Below are 21239 nucleotides of genomic sequence, written 5' to 3'. Positions count from 1 at the left end.
GCTAAAGGACTCACTCTACTCTGCTCACTACTACTTTGACCTGGATGTGACGTAGCTGCTTCATCGCGGCTCTTGGGGCGGGAATTTCCTGCTATCTGCGTGTACGTGCTTGTGTGAGTGTTTGTCAACTGCGTGAATGTCAGGTCTGGATGGGAAAGTTGTCAGAAGAGACTCAGCAGCAGCAGCAGTAGCAGCAGCAGTAGCAGCAGCAGCAGTAGCAGGCTCATCCAGCACTGCAGCACCACAGCTAATGTCTGCTCGTGCGTGTGTGACAGCTCCGTGACGTGATCAGTGCAGAGCAACAGATCAAGTTTAAAGTAAGTGGGGTGATGTTGTGTTGCTAAAGTTCGTCCTCAACAAGGCCGGACTGACTGATCGATTTAAACAGTTTGTCACCAGTGCTTTTCAGAAGAGATCTGATGCCTTTGTGAAGTGAACACTGTGTAGACATTCAATAACGTTGACTAATAACATCATCATCACCATCATCCTGATCATCATCCTGATCCTGTCTTGTCAACATCCTGTCACAGCAGGTACAACAGTCTACCCCACACTGATGCACACTGTGCCCCCACCCACTGCAGCACCATGAGTCTGGCTCTTCATGATCTCCTGGTCTGCTGCAGGGGGCTGGAGAATGATAAAGCCACAGAGAGGAAGGTAATCACAAATGTTTATAGACAAATGAATCATATATTGCTGACAGCCCAAGTTTTACCAGTATGTGCAATATAAATCAAACTTCATGCTTCCAGAAAGAAGCCGAACGCTTCAGACGGCTCCTCCGATCTCCAGAGGTCGTGCAGGAGTTGGACCGCACCTCAGGAACTAAAACTAAATCGTCCAAGCAGCTCACATGGGATGCTGTTTTCAGGTAACTCCCCTTTGCATATATGCATCTTTTCTATTTATGCAGCATAATCCATCTAACATTATCCAGTATAACACAAGTAACACCTGGGTTTTGTAGGATTTTATGTTAAATCCTATTCAAATAACTTTATTCTTCCCCTAAGGGGGCAATTCATTATCAACATATTATTAAACTATATCAAGAGTTCTGATTTAGTTTGGTTCAGTTAAGTCAGAAATGTTTTTAATTTCAACACTTTGCTTTCGGTTTTGCTCACACTTAATTTTGCCATGTCAGATTTCTGCAGCGCTATGTCCAGAAGGAGACAGAGAGCATGCAGTCAAGTAAATCTGTCACAGCGACAGCACTCACCACACGGAAGAAGAAGATGGCGGAACTGTGCAGTTTGATCAAATACTTCATTCGCTATGCAAACAAACGTAAGGACACTGTCTTTTGAGATCCAGTACAGGTTTACAGTTAAGTGCACACGTGCACAATATAGATTAAAATATGTTTTGTCAAAGTGGGGAATATTTTTGAAATGTCATATCTTTATTCACTGTAACAGAAAACACTGTAAGTGATCTGAATTACACGTATCTACTGCAGTTACTTTGTCTCTGTCTCTACAGGCGGGACTCGTCTAAAGTGCAGTGAACTGCTGAAACATGTGATGGAGGTGGTGCAGGGCTCTTACAGCTGCTCTGCTTATGGAGAAGATTATAGCAGCCTCCTCGTGAAGGACATCCTCTCTGTCCGCAAGTACTGGTGTGACATCACCCCACAGCAGTGGCACAGTCAGTGGTCATTTTGTCTAAATGTTCTTAATTTCTTGATAAAATCTGATTATTCATCCTGGTTGATTATGATCAGATGTTAAATGTCTCATATTAATAAGAATGGATATAGCCTTACTTGCTCATTACATTGTGTTATAACCACCTGACATCTTACTTCTGTCTCATCTAGTTCATGCTGTTAATCAATCCCCTGTGTGTTTTTGTGCTCCTCAGGTCTTTTGGAGTTGTACTGTGGCTTGTTCAACTCTTCTTCCAAATCCATAAATCGTGTTTTAGTGAACAGAGTCATCCACATGGTGGTGCAGGGCTGCTGCACGCAGACTGATGGATGTAACAATACCCTGTTCAGCTTCTTCTCCAAAGCACTGCTTAACGCCAGGTGAAAACTTTTACTATCCTTTTAGAAAACATATTATGCTAATTACTCCCAACGCTTATTTTGTTATTTTTTAGTAGTTATTATAAAGAACCCAAGTTTATTAAATAAATGGACACATAATGTAGAGTTTTCCCTTTGTGAAATCCTATGTTCCTGTTAGGCAGGAGAAACACTTGGCCGTTTTGGAGCACCTCGTCTCGGCTCTCAACGTATTCTTGAGGTACTCAGCTATGAACTGCAGAATGAGGGTGTGCCACCTGGGAGAGGAGCTTCTGCCATCCATACTGTACATCTGGGCAGATATGAGGCCCAGTCCTGCTCTTAAAGAGGAGATCGTGGAGTTCTTCAATCTGCAGATTTGTGTTCATCACCCCAAAGGAGCCAAGACTCAGGACACAGGTGAAGTGATCGTTCTTTTTTTTTTTAAAACAATGTGTTTATTATGCAAGGCTAGGACTTCATAGGAGGTTCATTCATGCAAAATCATTCATGCAAAACCTTTCTTAATAGATTTCAAACTTTCAAATACAGAGTGTCAACCTTTCGTTTTGGTATATGTCAGAAAATGTATCTCATACCCGTCTGCATTTTATTGTATCCTTGGGCAAGATACTGAACCACAAATGTATGTGTTTGTGAAAGGGTCATGTGACTTGTACTGTAAAGCGCTTTGCTTGATACGAATGGAAAAGTGCTTTATAAATACAGTCCGCTTTCCATTTACCAAGTTTTACTAACTGATAAATGATAAAATACAATAAAATAGCATGATTAATTAAAATCCAGTGGGTGAATGTAGGGTAATCATTCCAGAAACCTGAAGTTTGCTTTGGAAAATGGTCAGCACAACATTAAGGTCAAGATGTAAAGAGAACACACTTGTATGGTCTATAATTAAACAACTAAGAGAGCAGTTGTTCACCCTCTTATTTATTAGGTGCACATGCTGAGGACTGGACTCGGTGGAGGAGTCAGCTCTACAATTTGTATGATGCTTTGGTCAGAGAAATCAGTCATATCGGCAGCAGAGGGAAGTACGTCAGTGGGGGGAGACACATCGCAGTGAAAAACAATGTCATTGAGCTCACAGCTGATATCTGTCATCAGGTAACACAGATCAAGTCTCATGCATGATTGAATCATTACTCTATTTGATTGTAAGAATGAGAAAAAAACGTTATGACAGCACCCACATCAAGTGCTTGATCTACCTGTTTTTCCTGCATCTTGTAGTTGTTCAGCAATAACAATGACTCCCACATCTTGGAGGTGACCCAGGCCTCCCTCAGAGCCACACAGTTGGGAAGTCCCACCCCTGGAGCAGCCAGCAAGCGCCGCCGTATCGAGCTTGGTTGGGAGGTCCTCCGAGACCATCTTCAGCCTCAGCACAGTGACTTCGATGTCATACCATGGTAGGAAAATCACAACACAGTTAGCATTAGAACATGTTAAAGGTAAACTATACTTTAACAACCTTTTTGTATACTGAGAAATCATTGAGGAGTGACCCTCATTTACTATGATATCGAATTGAATTACAGAAACAGAAAAAAGAACAAAAGTGGCATACTAATACACAATTTCACAATTTACCTCAGAAAAAGCTGACAAAAACCTTTGGATTAGAACAAACATCAACACCATCAACAACACTTTTTCATCCTGAGATAGTTGTATTATCTTTCTTTAGTTTTTTCATTTTGTGTCTGTCAAGTGTTAGAAACGTCTTAAACACCACCACTCATTTGCTGTGAATCCTGTGAAGGATCTCCTGCTGTATTCTCACATCGGCTCATTTGGGGTTTTCACGTCATGATTTTCCATCCTTCTTTCATTTTCCTCTCTCAGGCTGCAGATCACTGCGGTGCTCACTTCCAAGTATCCGTCCATGGTGCCCTGCCAGGAGATGGTGCCTCTGCTCTCTGTGTTGTACCAGCTCCTGGCAGAGCAGAGGAGAGGAGAGAGGGGGCTGTACGTGCTGCGCTGTCTGAGGGAGGTGGCCCGGTGCCAGACCCGCTATCCTGAGAGGGCCCAGGTCCACAGGGCAGATTTGGGAAGGCTGTGGGGTCGGGTATGGGCCCTTGCACTACGGGGGGTCAGCTCGCCCCAGACAGAGGCCCTCAGCCTGGACCTGCTGACCTCCATCGTCTACGGAGAACTAATTAATATGGACAGAGAGTTCTGGAAGCTTTTCTCTGCATCAGCATGCAAACTATCACAGTAAGTTTCTATGTTTTCTCATTCTGCAATGTTAAATTTAGTCTTTGTTATTAAATGGGTTGTCATGACAAATGTATGTATATTAGTGTATGCATTTAGCATCACCATTTTCTTTTATTTATCTACAGGAGTGCTGCCATCTGTCTGTGTCAAGCTCTACTGAAGTGTCCAGTCCCTAAGGTTCTCACCCTGAGGTCAAGCTGGGAATATGTAGGGATCACAGAAGGATCTGGTTCTCCAAACCTGAAGGAGACCCTCATTGCATGGCTGCTGATGAGTGACCAGAGTGATGAGATGGAAGATAGCTCCAGACCTCACCCCATCATTTGCAGGTTTGTCAGTCAGTTGCTTTTCCATGTACACTGCAGATTTGTAGGACTAAAATTGGAGATTTTTATCCTGGCTCTATCCAGACTCACTATAAATGTACTACTAAATGTATAATCTTTACAGTTTTCCTGCATCGCTCACAGATTGTTTGAGTCTGATCGTACATCTTTATATACAGTCTATGCTCCACAGAGAGAAAAAGGAAATTATGCTAACAATTTACTATCTTGACTGCGAGACAAACATCTGCTATTTGATGTTTTCCTCTGATGTTGTGTACAGAGACTTTCCCTACAATTTAATAGCCGACATCCTGATCTCCCTGACCTTGAAAGACACCAGAGCTGGCCTGAACTTTCTGCTGGGTGCTGAAGGAGCTGAGAGGTAAGACATCATGTCTTTCACAATTCATGCTACAGTGGTAGCAACTCCCTCTGTACTGAAAACAATGAAATTATGAAATAATAATTAAGTTTTCTTTTTTAAGTGCCTTTATTCAAGAGCAATCCTCAATTGCTGCCAAAGACAACCTGGAAGAGATCAAGAGGCTGTACTTACAGTTCAGCTTCAACGTGCTGCCCTCAGAGGTCAGAGTGACCAAAGAGTCCCTGAGGACTTCATCAGCTCACGGCCAGTTCACTGCTGTCCCCAGTCTCAGAAACAAGCTGGAGCAGTCCCTGCTTTGTGTGGCTGACACACTACTTAACTGCTACTCTCCTGATGTGAGTGGAAGTTAATACTTGGGTTTATGTGTTTGCGTTAGTGTTCACACAGACAGACTGGTATGTATTCTGATCTGCTCTCCACAGTCTCTGTCCACACCTCCAGAGTGTCTGGTGCGCTGCGTCATTCTGCTGACTGGTGTTTTAGCAGCTTACGTCTCCACTGGGGTTCTGACTGAAGAGAATGCCTGTCACTCACAGCTCCTCAACAGGGCAAAGGTAAACGTTCAGACTCAAATGCATGAAATGTACCACAGTCAATCGTCTTAATGAAGAGCCAATGATCAGTTTGCCTGCTACCTTGTGCCCATTATCCATACTGGTACACATTTATGTTAAACATAGATTGTATTTAAAGATGGACAACCTGTGTCCACTTCGTCCAGAAATTAAGCTTGGACAGAAATTCATTTTATGCCGTGGATGTCATTTTGAGCTGTGTAGTAGAGATCAGGGGATCGATCCAGGTAGCAAGGTCCCGTCGGAGAGCTGTATGTCATCAAACTTTATGTACAGTCGATGATTTTGAGTAATTAAAGAATTTTAATAATTGCTCGGTGTTTTTGTCTGTAGACTGTGACTCAGGACTTCACTGGATTTGTTTCAAGTGTGAAAGTAAAGATGACAGAGGAGGGGACCATGACCGCTCTTAGGTCTGTCATGAAGCTGTGCACACAGTCAGCCAGCAGAAAAAACACGGTAAACCAAAAAGAGTCATCACCACAGTTCAGTTTGTTGTCAACATGATGGAAAGTTTAACCATTGATATCCATGTATTTCTAAATAAATGAGATCACTTTAGATAAAACACTTCTTTCTTCTGCAGGATAAAGTTTGTTCCATCTCCTCCAGCCTGTTTATTTTGACACTGCCAGCCAGTCTCCTCAGTGAATTAGCAGAGATCTGCAAACTGTTGGTAAGCGACAGGTACACAGTAAGATGTAGAGACTCATGATGTTTGTGGTCTGAGGACGAGAATGTGAAATTCTTCCTTTCACTAATGGAGCCACTTCACTGAATTACCCTCACTTCCCTGTTCCTGTAGCTAAGCAGTGTTTCTAAGAGAGTCAATGTTTTGGATGAAGACGATCACATGGATGATGACTTGGAGATGACCAGGACTCAACAAGGGGACAATATTGACCTGTTTGAGGATGGTGAGGAGTCTCACAGCAGCACCGACGGGACCCACAGACAGAAGGGAGACAGCACTGACGCTTCTTGTGGACCAGGTAAGAAAGGATCTCTTTCTGTCTAAATTATTGCCTTTCTTTGAATTGTGGTATATTTTAGTAAAAATTAATTTATTACCTCAAAAATTAAAATGTCAGTACTGTTAAAACAGCTACTTAAGTTCCTGGTTAAACCTTTTTTTTTATTTGTTGGTGTTTTTTGTGTGTGTGGTTATTTGTCACATGCAGAGACACAGCGCCACATAATTTCAGTAGCTTGTAAAGACTTGTTCTACTGGTGAGTGTCACCAGAACCAAAAATAACACAAGAAGAATATTATAACCTCCTTGGTGGAGCACCCAAGACACTGAGGAAGCATGTGAGGTCTGACCACATTCAGAGTTGGTGTGGGACCTATGTGGCATTGAAGAACCGCCTTCTCAGCTGACTATGGGGTCATTATTGTAGCAAAACTCTCTGCTGATTGTCCCATCAGTGGATCAGAGGGAGATGATGTCTTGTGGTTCTGTCCTCCCTCAGGGGCCAAAAGCTTGTTAGCAGAGGATCATCTGGCCCAGCAGGACATGGCTCTCCTCGCCATTTTGGAGTTCCTGTGTGAGTGCGGCTCTGTCCAGCATGTCCACGGCCTGCTTTTCAAACCCCAGGAGGTGCGGCGCAGGCTGCTGCTGCTGCTGGAACAGATTGACTTCAGCAAACCGCTGCACCTCAACATGGTGAGCTGGGGTAGAGAGTCGCTGTGGCACAGTTGCAATAGTGATTCCTTAGCTACCGAACATTAACATCTGGTTCTCTTGCAGTATCTTGTTCTGCTCAAGAATCTTCCTGCTGAGGACTCACTTTCTCCAGAGGAATTTGATTTGCTGCTGCGTCCGCTGGCGTAAGGAAATAGTTCTGCTGCACAGATATATTTTATTAGAGAAAGAGCAGTTCTTGATAATAGATGTTGTACTCAAGGCAACATTACCTATTCTGTGTTTCTGTCAATAAGTGTCTCTGTTTGGTTATAGAGATTTGTGTAGCCTGTACCGTCAGGACCAAGAGATCTGTGCTGCTGTGCTGCTTGGTTTGTTACCCTCCATCAGGAGCCTGGGGAGAACCCACCACATGCCAGAGGAAATGAGACATGTTCAGGGATCCCTGCTCCAAGTTCTGTCCGGATTCTGGTAAGAGGTATATTTTAATACTATGACCTTACACAGGGTTGGTCTGAAATCATGAAATTAATCCTCTGGTTGTCGCAAGGTGCTTTAAATTTTTGATGGAGGATGATCAAGTGTGAAACTTGTCTCCCCTTGTTTTAAAGGAGAAATACTGTGTGATGCTCATATTCAGGTTTACATGTTCAAACGCATCTCTTTTCTCAAACTGTCCATTGATTCAGCTCCACTTTTCAGCATCTGTCTGAAATGCTTGGTTTTAGCTCCTCTCTCTCCTGGTGAAGCCCAATCTGCTCTTATTGGCCACCTGGCCCACTCTATATTCACCTACATAGAGGAAAGGGAAAAGCTGAAAAAGTGTGTCCTTTAAATTCAATTTTGAGTCGATACCAACTGTCAGACTTTGTAAACATAATTTTGATCTGACTCTGATTCTGCATGAAGATTTACCATTACGAAAGTCTGTCTGTACTTTTTATCATTGCATTTTTGACACTTATTCATTCATCACTTTGTTTTTTAGTTTCCTGAGCCAAACAGGGAAATGCATCGCAACTGTTCGAGCTGCTTTAGTGCAGTGTCTGGTTGCTTTGCTGGAGGTAAGCTTTCACAGATTGTTTCATTTCCAAAGACTACGTTGACTGTTTTAGACTTTTTTTTCTAGCTGTCAAATGTTAGATTTGTATGTTTTACATCTCCTGCTAAATCAAGTTGTAAGCCAGTCAAACCTTTATCGATCTGATTAATGTTTTGTTTGACAGGGAAGTAAACTGTTATTTGCCTCGTGATATATTGGTTCCCTGGGGCCATTTAATAAATAAATACATATAGACAAATCTTTCCCCTCTTCTTCATCTGCATTCTGTTCACTTACATCCTCCTGACATCTCTCCCCCTGTGACAGGCTGACCCCTCTTGTAAGTGGGCAGTCCTAACTATTAGGGAGGAGGAGCGTCCAGTGTCCGTAATCCTCCCATCTCACCTGGCAGATACCCATCACCAAGTCCGCATGCTGGTAGCCATGTCAGTGGAGAGGTATGCTTCAACTGGGAGCTGATTTACCACCACTCTATCAGAATAAGATAGGTGTGATAGAAAAACATGATGGAAATCAGATAAAAACTATTAAATAGATTAAATGAATAATAGTTGTGACTGTCACATTATTCTCTTTTGCATCCAGGTTGTTTCTGGACATGAGATCAGAGCATCCTGATGAAAGGAAGATGCTGCCACTCAAACACCAGCAGGCTGCTTTTGAAAATATTTACCTGAAGGCTCAGGAGGGAATGAGGCTTCCAGTGAGTTCATACTCTGTTCTTGCTAATCGTGAAAAGTTAATAATTTCTTCCTAATTCAGCCCCTGTTTGACTTTTTCTTACTGTGCATCATACACAGAGATGCAGCTCTTCAGAGGACCAGAAGGATGAGGCGTTCAACCGGAAGACCACACTGTTGAAGAGTTTGTCTGTGGTGCTGTGTTGTAGTTCAGTGTGTGAAAAACAGTGTCTGTTTGCCCTCTTCCAGTCCTACAAGGAGAACAACATCGAGGAGCAGCTTATTAAAAAGGTAACAATTTCAGAGCATTGTACATCGTTGAAAACAAACGTTTCAAATGCTTTAATTCTGGTATTGTTCTGGTCCTTATATGGGTAGCCGTGACACAGCAGCAGTAGCTACAATGTAATCTTATGGGGCAACTGCGACAATCCATGGAATTAGGTTTTTTTTACAGCTTAAAGTCTCAAATTGTTATTCTGGCCTTGGGCCGTCTCTTTAAGTCTATTTTGGGCACATTGAAGAACTTCTGCAAAGCTCTGTTAATCAGAGGGGGGATATCCTGGCTCCCTCTCGCTCCATGTCCATCTGTATACTTTGGCTCAAACATGTAGGACTGACCATTGAAGTCAAATGCGTTTTTGATGTTTCCACATCAGAAAAAAATTCAGCCATAATAGTGTAATTCATCATACTGGACAAAAGTTTTTTTCAAGTACCAATTTACAGCCTGACATTTATAAACATAGGGTGCAGGGTGAAAAGTACTGGAATTCCCCTTAAAACTGTTTTAATATTGAATTCAGACAATACTGTGAAAGGATAAAAATGTCCAAGGATTTTTTTCCAGCAGCTTGACAAGTGAAACTTTAGTTCAGGTTTGATTTCACTCTTTTATCTCTGTATACCCTAATTATGAGTCAATAGTTTGCTCATTTCTCTTTAAATCAGTAATTTTCAGAAAGACTGTTTCTTCTTCCCTTGACAGATGTTGTGCAGTGTATCCAGAGCACTGGGATACAGGAGTGTGAAAACATTTGTCACTTCTCACTTGTATTACTTGGTGGCGGAGTGGCTCGCACAAAGGCAGTCTGACGATCGATACACTCTCGGCTCTTTCCCCTACGCGCTCCTTGACCATGACGCCATCAAAGATTTCTATAAGTGAGGAAATAAACTTTTCAGTCCGTTGTGGTGTTTTGTTGTTGTCATATCATATTCAGTGTACATTTCCCCAGTTTTTAAAGTCTATACTTTCCCTCACACTACATTATATAAAATTTCAGTGTTCAAGACTTGACAACAAGGAGTTAATGATTATGAGTGCCTGGTTTTTAACACCCTGTTGTCTCATATCCTCTTGTAGCTCTACTTATCAGGTATTGATCCCCCACCTGGTCTTCCTCGATGACTTTGAGCAGGTGAGGTCTATCGGTAGGTATCTGGAGAAGGACTGGAAGGAGCTGTTGGCCGACTGCTTCCCCAAGATCATGGTCAACATCCTGCCGTACTTCGTTCTGTCTGGCCAGGAGTCGCAGGTTGCAAGGCAGAGAGAGACGGCCCACAGAGTTTACAACCTGCTCAAAGATGCCGACTGTCTGGGCAAACAGGTAAACACAGATATAGAAAAACCTAGACCTAGGCCTACACTACAAGATCAGAAAATAATGGTGAAGCAAACACTACATGATATTAAAAAGATTATTGCTCCAGAGGCAGTGATGCACCACCTCACGTCTCTCATGTGACCCCATGGGGAAACAGTTGTAACCAAACTGGAGGGTGGCATGGAGCGACAACTTGCTATTATGTTAATAAACAAAAGCAGAAGGTGAAAAAGGTCTGGATTGGAAAATAGTTGCACTGACAATGTCAACACTGGTTATCTATTATTCAGTTAAACTGGACTGTTAGCTGCTCTGGTCTCTCTGTCTCTCTCATTTGTTATGGCTCTGATTTGATCATCCCAATTTTAAATCCAAAATATCAAACATATTTCATAATTATCGGGATGGCCCTAAAGATTCTGTGGGCAGTTCAGGAGGTTTAACATTGGTACCGACCAATGTTCCAGACCTGATTTCTTATCTGAGTCTAGTTGGCTTTATCAGGGTTAAATCGGCCTGATATTCTTGGAGTCTGAGCCCAGAGTAAGTGTGCTGTGTCTTCAGTAATTGAAAGACAGCTTTGCTTAACTGTACATCACATTTCTCATGTTTGGGAATGTGTCTGCAGCAAATCGACAGCCTTATCCACACTAACCTGCCGGACATAGTGGTGGAGTTGCTGATGACTTTGTATGAAGGAGGTGGAACTGAAGGAGACAGAGGAGAGCTGAAATGCTTTGTAGGGTAATGATATTTAAGATTTACCATGATTGTCTTGTTATCTACCTCATTTTATTAATTAATTCTACAATTGTATATAAATCCCCATTATTTAAGGTAGTTTATCTGTTAAATGAAACATTTGTTTCTCGCCCCCTCAGGGAACTGGACCCTGTACCAAACCCACCGTACTTCAGCTCTTATGTCATCAAAGCTACTCTGGACTACCTGAGCAAGTGCCACAGTTCCAACCACAAGTCACTGGTAGCCATTCTGTCAAAAACTCCGGTAAGGTGTCTCTTATGGGAAGTTTCTTTGTCTTTGTTCTTTTATATCAGTGCAACTAAATCATCTTTTTTCGCTGTTTTGTAGATTTCTATTCAAAGGATCCTACTGGCGGTGTGTGAAAGAGCAGCAGAGACGACCAACGGCTATGAACGCCATCGTATCCTCCTCATGTATCACCTGTTTGTCAACCTGCTGCTCAAAGAGGTGAAAGACGGTCTGGGAGGAGCCTGGGCCTTTGTGCTCAGAGACATAATCTACACACTCATACACCAGATCAACAGCAGGTCGGTTCATGTGCACATGTGAAAAGATATTCACATAGACATATTCCATACGAAGCTGACTCAGTTTGTGTTCCTTTCATCCACAGACCAGTTCAGGGCAATGGGGTCTCTGCCCGAAGCCTCTCTCTGTGCTGCGACCTGTTGGCTTCTGTGTGTCAGGCAGCTCTGCAGTTCTGTGATGACGCTCTAGACTGCCACCTACAGGCCATTGTTGGGTCTCTCACGGCTCAGGTCATCAGCCGGCCCACCATCTCACAGCAGGTTAGTGTATTTTTCTGTTTTTCATTCAAGCATATAGACTTAATGCAACATGTTGTGCATCAAAATGTATACTATGCAGCATGTATGGACATTAGAAACTGTACAAAAAGATGGATGACATGACTGCTCCCTAAAAGTGAAGCCAAAGTGTCTCGCTAATCACCTGGTGGCTGAATGGAGTATAGGTCATGCTAATATGGAGGAAGTCCTGCTTCCTCCATGTTGAAATAAAACTGTGAAAAAAGCCCAATGATGTAATTTTCATTTTTGTGTCTGTAAAATTACTACTTCCTTGTTTAGAAATTTAAAGACATACATTTAGATTTCTCTTCTACCTCTTTTTATTCATCCACCCCTTCAGGTGCTTAGTCTGTTGCAGTTTCTCGTGATTGAGAATCAACAGAAGTTAAAAGGAGCCATCAGCAGGTTGCAGCCTTTTCCCGACTTGCCTGAATTCAGAGAACTGCAGACTGTACAGCACAGGCTCAAATATAATACTGGGACCTTTACGTTGCGACAGGTGACAGAAACACACACACATACCCACACACACACACACACCTCTACTGTTTAGTATCATCCTGTAAGAAGACTGAGCTCAACACATTGAAAATATTCCCTCATTCACTGTAGTTAAAAGCACCTCAAGTGTTCAAACTCATGTTTTTATGTTGCAAGTGTGTTTATGCTGAGGGACACATGTAATTATGGGACATCAATTAGGGGCCTGACAAATATCTACGTGTTACTATCAAGTAAAGTTTTTTGGATGCATATGTTGATCTGATTCTTCTGTGTTTTGATGAGTGGAAATGTCATAGTTATCAGTCTTTCCTTTTCATCGCTGACCTACTTCCTCAATGTTCCATCTCTACAGGAGATCACCCACTTCCTGTCAGTGACGTCCTGTGACTCCTTACCTCTGACCAGACTGGAGGGACTGAAGGAGCTGACCAGACAGCTGCATGACAAGAAGGAACAAATTAGAGACCTGCTCAAAGAGTGCCACTGTATGGGAAAAATGACCTATGCATAAATAAATGTAGTCATGTTAAATGTCTACTGAACTTAAATGTTGTCTGTGTTTATCCCTCTTGCAGCTGACCCCAGTGACAGCGTGCTGGTGAAGCTGGTTCTTAGTCTGCTGCAGCTCTGTAAGCTAGCAGCCAACCAATCGGGCGGAGCCGACATACTTGGTATTAAATCAAATACCTTCTACAGTAGGGCTGTCAATCTTCCTCTATAATCGCATTCCAATTTAATTCCTTTTTATTTTTAATATTCAAATTTACTATTTAAATAAAATTTAGCTTTCTCTTACTATGTACTGTTCATTAGCAGTGCGTGACACATCTATTTACTCTGCGAGCCACACAGTTCACTGCAAAAATCCATCAGTTGAACGGCAGTTTTATCTGGTGCCACACCCTCCCTGTGTGGACAACACAAGCATGTGAGCATGCAAATTGCACATTTGAACAGTATTGATTTTTTATTTGTTTTTATTATTATTGAAAATAGTTCCCACAGCCCTACTCTGCAGCATCCGTTTGCTGTGGTCTTGGCCTCGTCTGTCCAGTTTGATTAGTTTCAGTTTTTTCAAAAGGTTCACAAGTTTTAACACGACAAATCTTTTCCCACAGAGGCAGCAGGCAGCTGTCTGGGAGAACTGGGTCCAGTGGATTTCTCCACTATCGCCCTGCTCCAGGGCAGAGACCCCCTCTTTGAAAAGGCAATGTCTCTCTTCACCTCAACAGAGTCTCAGCGTCTATACATCATTCTCAACTGCATGAATGACTCGCTCACTCAGCAGCGGTACGTTTAATAACTGAACTGCAGTGAAATGAAAGTTTGTTGCACATGACCGGAGCAGTGAGGGGTTTGTGTTGATATTTATTGTGACTGTCTGTGCTGTGACTGTTTGTCAGTATTGAGGTGAAGCAGGCAGCTGCTCAGTGTGTGAAGAACATCCTCACAACCCAGTCTGGAGTTGACTTCTGGGAGCAGCACAAAGACAACAGAGACTCCATGTTGGCCTACCTTAATCCTTTTAGAAAGGCCAAGAGCAAGGTGGGTCAGCAAGATGTGTGTGTGTCCTTGTGTGTTGTATCATAGACTGTATATAAAGATGGATGACACGAGGATAGTACAAGATGGCAGTGCATGTATCTGAGATACTTTGTCTTTCTGGATAGTGGGAGGAATGGATACGCATCATCCACCATTATTTAAAATCTGTCGTCTATACCTGCTCTCAAAACAGGATGAAGTTTGAAAAACTTAAGCCATTTAATACCGATTGTATTTAGGTGGTTGCTGTGAGTGCTGTGGCGAGTTCGGAGGCTCGGGAGAAGCTGGAGAGTCAGGAGTGTTGGATCCCTCAGGCTGGCGGCCACAAGGCCTGGCTGAAGGCTCTCTGCACTGCCCTGCTCGACAGTGGAGGAGTGAAGAGTGAAGCACTGCTCCTGTCGAGACCACTGTGTCTGGTAAGCACATGGGCTTTGTTAGGGGTTTTGTCCCAGAAATTATTCACATCTTCATTATTCTTTGAATCATCAGTTTGAATGTGGATATATCTGCTTAAATATCTACATCTTTGGCTGTGTTTACGATATTATATCTGCTTTAGAGCATTTTGTTCATTCAAAGTCACATTTTATCACAATTTGTAGCTCAACCACTTTTAATCCATCCTCTAATCCGGAGCTCCAGATCTAACCATACCTTCTTTATATTTGTCTGTCTTTAGGTGAAAGTAGACTGCTGCCAGAGGCTGCTGCCCCTAATCATCCACTCCATCCTTCTGGACGACTCTGATGGCTCATGGAGGAGGTTGCTCTCATCCCACATTCAGGACTTTTTTAGTTTCTGTTCCAGAAGTGCTCAGGCTGCCAGTCGCTCTGCCACACCTCTCAACTCTGACTATGGTAAGTGTTGGACAATGACTGATAATTAACCCACATTAACAATAATTATTGTGTCCCCTTCAGCTTCCTTTTCATGTTCTTTGACATTGTGTTGGAGTTTATCCTAACGTACACTCCGCTGGAAAGCAGAGAATATTTTTCATCCTGTAGTTCAATCTGTCACTGAGTCTTTTACAGCGACTTCATGATTGCATATATAAACATTTACACACAGTTATGACTCATCACAATTTCCTTGCAAAATGTTAACGATCTGGCTGTTTTCCCAGAATGCTCATGGGCCTCACACAACCCCCTTCCTATTTTATCGCGTGTTTTATCGCCACACAAAGTAACTCATTCTCATAAATTATGACTTGACTTCATTTGCCTCAATAACTTTAATGTTTATCAGCATGTTTTATTGATTTGTATTACCATTATTCTCTATAATTATTCCTGCTCTTTATTTTTTTTTATTCATTGTTTTTTTATTATGATCTATTATGAACTATTTATTAGATGATGAACTGTTAAATCTTAACTATTTTTATGCTATGTCTTTATCTTTCCTTTCATGTTTTCATTTTTGATGAGAATTTAAAATATTAATTTCTACAGAGTCTGACACGGCCAGCCAGGGTTTGTATGATAAGACCTCTCTGCGCACCATGCTGGCGGTCATTGACTATTTGAGACACCAGCAGAGACCACTGGAGTCTGAGAGGTTTGTGACATCATTGTAATTAAGTTTGTTTTCACATAAAAAATGTAATGTATTGCATTTTCTCTCATGGTCTTCTTTATGATTTGCCTCAAATGGGTTTAAATAAAATGTAATCCTATGTCTTTGCTGCTATAGATGATAGTGCAGCTTTCATAGTGTCTATGAAATTAACTGTGCGTCCTTCTTCCAGTAATTCCTGCGGCACCGTGTGTAACTCAAACTTCTGGCTGGAGCTGAACTACCTAGAGGTGGCCAAAGCTGCTCAGTCGTGTGCAGCTCACTTCACCGCTCTGTTGTACACGGAGATTTACGTCGACAAGGTCAAAGCTTGCATGGAGGAAACCCGCAGGTCTGTTTGGAGTAAAGCAGAGGACATTAACTACATGAGATCTTGATTGTCTGATTATGTATTACTATAAAACATAAAAAGTTTTATTTTGCATCACATTTAAAATATTCACTATTTACTGTATTTGTAATGAGCAATTCAATATTGAACATTTTTGTAAAAAAAAAAAAAAAATTTAAGTAAAAATCACAAAAATATGTAAAGCTGCTCAAAAGCTAAGTCCGCATCCCTTATTAATTTTTTTGCAGTTTGAGTTTCACCAAGTCTCTGTTTGTTGATCCCTGTATTCACTAAATCTGCAGAACCAAGTCCAGAGCGACATACAAGCTCACTTTTGAAGAGCACAGCCAGAACGTCACCATCTCCAGCCTGACAGAGAAAAGTATGGAGGACACCAACATCAGTCTGCAGGTTAGTTCTTCATGTCAGATAGTCTTTGCATAAATCATTTTATTTTCCCAGTCCCAATGATGCAAAGGATTTTAGATTTTCATTTGAACATTATAAATGTCTTTAAAATTGTATGAAGTTCAGTGCAAAGTCATTTTGTCATGAAAATACAAATAATTATTTCCATGCATTCACACTCAATATAATGTGTTTGTAGGAGCTTCTTATTGAGGTGTATCGAAGCATCGGAGAACCTGACAGTCTGTATGGCTGCGGAGGGGAGACTAATACCAGTCCACTGACCAGGTAACAATTAGCAATAAGTTGATAATCACAGCTGCAACTGGATGTATAGTCAGTTACATGTAAACTTTGTTTAGGATTCGAACCTATGAGCATGAGGCTATGTGGGGGAAGGCCCTGACCTCCTACGATCTTCACTCCTCTTTGCCTGAGACCACGCGACAAGTGGGAATCGTGGAGGTGAGATCATTAATGCTGCATGGGAACATGTAGAAACATCAGGATAAAGAGCAGCCTGTTTGAAATTAGATGATTTTCCCTGTTTGCTCAATTCTTTAATCTTATATTAAGCTGGCCCTACACTAGAGGATAATTAGCCCTCCTCAAAATTGCAGGGCCGTTTCAGATGCGAGGACAGGTTGTCTGGCCAAATAACACTAACTGGCTCTCTGAGCTTCCTGGTGTCGAACAGTTCCCAAGTCTCTGGAATCACCTCTCAAAAATAATTAGTATAAATGCCAATTGTGTGTTCCTGTGTCTGGATTCAAAGTGCGTTCTCACGATTAAATCAATTACTTCTGTTGGTCTACCATGTTTTTACAGTCAGATCATATTTGAAAATCCTCTAGTGTGAAGCAGGCATAAGGTGTAAATGCATACAAATAAATTCCAGATTTATAAATTCTCTCCATGTTGAACCACCAGGGCCTGCAGAACTTTGGTCTGAGCAGCATCCTGGCCACTTACATGAGGGGTTTGGAGAGCGAAGGGGTGGAATGGGGGGCTGAGCTAAGAGAGCTTCGGTTCCAGGCCGCATGGAGGAACACGCAGTGGGACTGTGAGCTGTCTGAGAGGTGAGAAGACAGAGCACAACCACACAGCTGAGAGGGTAGTGTCAGCTGCACAAATCACAACTATCATTCATCAGAAAGTGGGAGGCAATTTCGTTTTATATGTTTTGTTCATCTTCCAATAATCATTGTTGTATCAGGAGTGAGAAATCAACACCTGGCTTCCACGAATCAGTGTTTTCTTCCCTACAAGCGCTGAGGGACAAAGACTTCTCCTTATTTGATGAAACGCTGAAACAGGCCAGGTATGATAGACACTGAGACACTCTAAATTTCCTTATCCGTTTCTTCATTGGTAAAAACACTGTGTGTTTCCACAGGGGCGCAGAGGTGGAGGAGCTGTGCAGAGGCAGTCTGGAGGCCGTTTCTTCTCTGTACCCGGCGCTCAGGAACCTTCAGAGCATCAGGGAGCTGGAGAGCGTTAAACAGCTCTTCTCGAGGTGACAACAGCAGCACAGTCAGTAACACAATGAAGAGACTATGGGATTTATGAGAACTAGTTAGTTTATCTTTTATTTCATGTGTATTTCAGACCCTTCTCGGATGTGACTCTGAGGGACGTTTGCAGCCAATGGCGGCAGCACTCCCAGCTCCTCGCTGACAGTGACTTTGCGTTGGTTGAGCCCATTCTGTCCGTCCGCTCTGTGGCCCAGCACACCCTGATGTCCAGGACGGGAGACACAGAGAGCACAGAGTACCTCAGCTCTGTGCTCACTGACCACCTCATGGAGCTCTGCCAGCTGGCTCGCAAGGCTGGGAATACACAGGTAGAATCTGAGTGTGTGAACGTACGTGAGTGTGTGTGAACAGATTTAAAGATTACCTTTATTCTCCAGCTGAATATGATCACAGTGTTTTACTGCAAGCTACTCACAGTGTTGTGATTCCTGTCCAGAGGGCAGAGCGGGCAGTCTTCCAGATGAAACCGCACGGTGGCGGAGGGTCCTGGATGTCATCACCTGTGTTGTCATGGCAACTGGAGGAGGCCCAGGTGTTTTGGGCAAAGGGAGAGCAGGGTCTGGCTCTAGGCCTGCTGAGACAGATGATACACAACCTGGAGGGAAAGGTTGGCCAACAACAATACTTAAATCAAACAGCTTTAAAAATACATGAATATTCGGAACATCCCTAAATGCTATAATGCCGTTCACTTTTCACAGAAGAATTACCCAGAATGCCCCACTGAACCACTCTTAATTTTGTAATACGTTTATCAGGTGGATCTAAATCCTGCTCTGGCTCCAGTTTACACTCAGTGCCTCAGGCTGTGTGGTAACTGGCTTGCTGAGACCTGTTTGGAAAGTCCCGGAATCATACTGGAGAAGTACCTGGAGATGGTAAGAGGAGGTTTATGGTATGCTCATGATACACCTCACACAGATGTATTCCAAATTAAATTTCAATGAATTGTGAAAGGGGAGCTAAGCTGGGCTCGATCTTCTAAATGAGGTGTGTAAAAGAATGGTACTTAAAAAAGCTTTGGAATCTATCCAGTAGATCACCAGTAGATGGCGGCAATGGCTACAATATAATCTTGTGGAGCAACTACAACAGTCCATAAAATGTCAACTAAAAGCTCAAATTGTTATTCTGGATCTTTGCTAATCAAACTGCCCTAATTGGGCCCAGGCGGATAAATACTGGAATCCATCTTTAAGGTGTCTGTAAATACAAATTATCTTAAATTCTGTTGCACAGATTTAAAAATGTTTCATCCCATACCCTAACCCTCAAACCCTGATTCATGTCAACAGTAATCTAAAAGGTCTCATTAAGTCTAATATGTGTTACATTAAACATATGAAACTCTCAAACACTCTGACACACACATATATCTGTGCACATATAATATAATATTAATACTATACACATTTCTTACTGAGAAAAGAAACATTTATTATCCATCAGCCGGGCAGTATCTGGCGACCCACATACACACACATAAATAATTTATATACATCCAGAAGAATTAGGTGGAAGCCCAAAGACAAAATATCAACTATAAAGTCTGCAGGTATTACACTTTATGTCCTGAGGCTACGACAGAATAATGTGGACAAAATTAAATTATTCATACTGTCTGTGTGTTGCCAACCTGCTGAATGAAATCATACTGTCTTGTGCTGTGCTCATGTTTGTGCTGTAGTACATCTGTTAGTTACAGTCCTCCATTAAAAAATAAAAAAAGTGTTTATTTTTACCCTATTTATTCTGTTTATTTTATATTTTAGTTTTCTGTGCCGTTGTTTTTTTTTTTGTCCGACTGATTTGGATTTTTGGAGGCCAGTGTTGATATCAATAGTTGGGTGTAATATATGATTCCTTAAATTTTGTTTTCAAACACTTCTGACAAGGAAATGTAATTGATATTCAACAGTTTAAACATAAACTTTATTTTAAATAGCTATAAAACATAAAATTAAAAAGATATCATGAATACAACCTAATATATCAAACTTGAATTAAGAAAATATATATATATTTTTTAACATAAAATGTAAACATGAATGCACACCTTATACACACCAAATATAAACAAACATAAAACTGATGCGTCAATTTGGCAAACATACAACTGATAAATCAGTCATGCTCTAGGTTATGCTTTATTTAAATATACGTTTTTGGTCTTGTATATTAGTATAATAATTATTTTTTAACAACAGTTAAATGAATATGTACATTTTACACAATTAATCTTCATATATATTAGTTATCTGTTTTTTAAATTTTAACTTAAAATGAATTTTGCGTCCCCTCAGGCAGTGGAGGTGATCAAGGGGGAGTCGGGGGTGCAGGACTCCAGGCTGCAGAGTCAGCGGACTGAGGCCTTCTTGTCTCTGGCCCGATTCTCTGATGCTCAGTACCAGAGCATCGACAAATACATGAACTCCTCTGAGTTTGAGAACAAGCAGGCGCTGCTGGAGAAGGCCAAACAGGAAGTGGATTTGATGAAGGAGCGGAAAGTGACCTCCAACAGGTCTGCATGCCGTTCATGTCTGTTGATACGTTTTTATGTGGCTGGATGCATTATTTTTTCAGGTTGTCCATCTGTATAAACACACGTGGGTTGGTCCCATTCTTGTGAACAAGATATCTAATGAACACCTTGAGGAAAGTCAATATGGTCCAAATGTTCAGTTGGACTCAAGGATAAACAGATTAGAACTTGGTGGTCAACGGACAGGGTCACTCTGACCTTAGAAAATATGTTTTTGGTCTTTAGAACATAATATCTCAAACGCCTTGTAGGGAATTTCTTCAAATTTGGTATAAACTATCAGGTTGAACATCAATCTATCTTTTTTGCCTTGTAAACATGTTTTCTTCAGAATGCCTCAAGAGAATCCTTTCAAACTTGGCACAAACATTCAGTAAGACTCACGGATTAACTGATTAGATTTGGGTGGCCTCACAAAACATGTTATTCTTTTCTTAATACCTCAAGTCCATCTTTAGGGAATTTCTTAAAAGTTTAAACAGTTTTTCATATGAACTCAAAGATGAACTGATCAGATGTCATTGGTCAAAGGTCACAGTGACCTCATATTATTGTGAACAGGAACACCAGGGACTAGAACTGCACTGTTTGGCAGGGGGAATAATTATGATTTTCACTTTTATATTGCATTTTCTAAAATGTATCGAGGACAAATATGGATCTGTCCTTCCTT

General features: G+C 41.7%; 1 protein-coding gene across 2 annotated transcripts in view; it reads left to right on the top strand.

The window, feature by feature from the left end:
* Window positions 1–78: 78 nt before the first annotated feature.
* The window catches only part of atm (ATM serine/threonine kinase), a 29253-nt gene continuing 8092 nt past the window's right edge, over window positions 79–21239 (top strand). For both annotated transcript variants that reach the window (XM_020095194.2, XM_020095193.2), the window contains exons 1-49: window positions 79–317; window positions 534–663; window positions 759–877; window positions 1154–1296; window positions 1492–1656; window positions 1873–2038; window positions 2199–2437; window positions 2976–3145; window positions 3272–3450; window positions 3887–4258; window positions 4387–4590; window positions 4871–4972; window positions 5076–5310; window positions 5398–5529; window positions 5884–6009; window positions 6137–6226; window positions 6356–6542; window positions 7024–7217; window positions 7302–7381; window positions 7512–7667; window positions 8185–8260; window positions 8566–8696; window positions 8845–8962; window positions 9060–9230; window positions 9928–10103; window positions 10306–10549; window positions 11175–11290; window positions 11428–11554; window positions 11639–11838; window positions 11925–12099; window positions 12461–12619; window positions 12977–13109; window positions 13200–13295; window positions 13743–13914; window positions 14028–14169; window positions 14409–14585; window positions 14849–15026; window positions 15627–15732; window positions 15923–16081; window positions 16384–16492; window positions 16689–16777; window positions 16852–16954; window positions 17420–17568; window positions 17706–17810; window positions 17886–18005; window positions 18098–18332; window positions 18461–18631; window positions 18783–18902; window positions 20328–20545. In XM_020095194.2, coding sequence (XP_019950753.2) covers window positions 592–663; window positions 759–877; window positions 1154–1296; window positions 1492–1656; window positions 1873–2038; window positions 2199–2437; window positions 2976–3145; window positions 3272–3450; window positions 3887–4258; window positions 4387–4590; window positions 4871–4972; window positions 5076–5310; window positions 5398–5529; window positions 5884–6009; window positions 6137–6226; window positions 6356–6542; window positions 7024–7217; window positions 7302–7381; window positions 7512–7667; window positions 8185–8260; window positions 8566–8696; window positions 8845–8962; window positions 9060–9230; window positions 9928–10103; window positions 10306–10549; window positions 11175–11290; window positions 11428–11554; window positions 11639–11838; window positions 11925–12099; window positions 12461–12619; window positions 12977–13109; window positions 13200–13295; window positions 13743–13914; window positions 14028–14169; window positions 14409–14585; window positions 14849–15026; window positions 15627–15732; window positions 15923–16081; window positions 16384–16492; window positions 16689–16777; window positions 16852–16954; window positions 17420–17568; window positions 17706–17810; window positions 17886–18005; window positions 18098–18332; window positions 18461–18631; window positions 18783–18902; window positions 20328–20545 — 7406 coding nt within the window. In that variant the 5' untranslated portion in view covers window positions 79–317; window positions 534–591. The remainder of the gene's footprint in view (window positions 318–533; window positions 664–758; window positions 878–1153; window positions 1297–1491; window positions 1657–1872; window positions 2039–2198; window positions 2438–2975; window positions 3146–3271; window positions 3451–3886; window positions 4259–4386; window positions 4591–4870; window positions 4973–5075; window positions 5311–5397; window positions 5530–5883; window positions 6010–6136; window positions 6227–6355; window positions 6543–7023; window positions 7218–7301; window positions 7382–7511; window positions 7668–8184; window positions 8261–8565; window positions 8697–8844; window positions 8963–9059; window positions 9231–9927; window positions 10104–10305; window positions 10550–11174; window positions 11291–11427; window positions 11555–11638; window positions 11839–11924; window positions 12100–12460; window positions 12620–12976; window positions 13110–13199; window positions 13296–13742; window positions 13915–14027; window positions 14170–14408; window positions 14586–14848; window positions 15027–15626; window positions 15733–15922; window positions 16082–16383; window positions 16493–16688; window positions 16778–16851; window positions 16955–17419; window positions 17569–17705; window positions 17811–17885; window positions 18006–18097; window positions 18333–18460; window positions 18632–18782; window positions 18903–20327; window positions 20546–21239) is intronic.

This window comes from Paralichthys olivaceus, chromosome 11 (genome assembly GCF_024713975.1).
Source record: "Paralichthys olivaceus isolate ysfri-2021 chromosome 11, ASM2471397v2, whole genome shotgun sequence".
Lineage (NCBI taxonomy): Eukaryota > Metazoa > Chordata > Actinopteri > Pleuronectiformes > Paralichthyidae > Paralichthys > Paralichthys olivaceus.
Note: the sequence above shows the minus strand (reverse complement) of the source record. Positions and strands in the feature narration are given on the sequence as shown.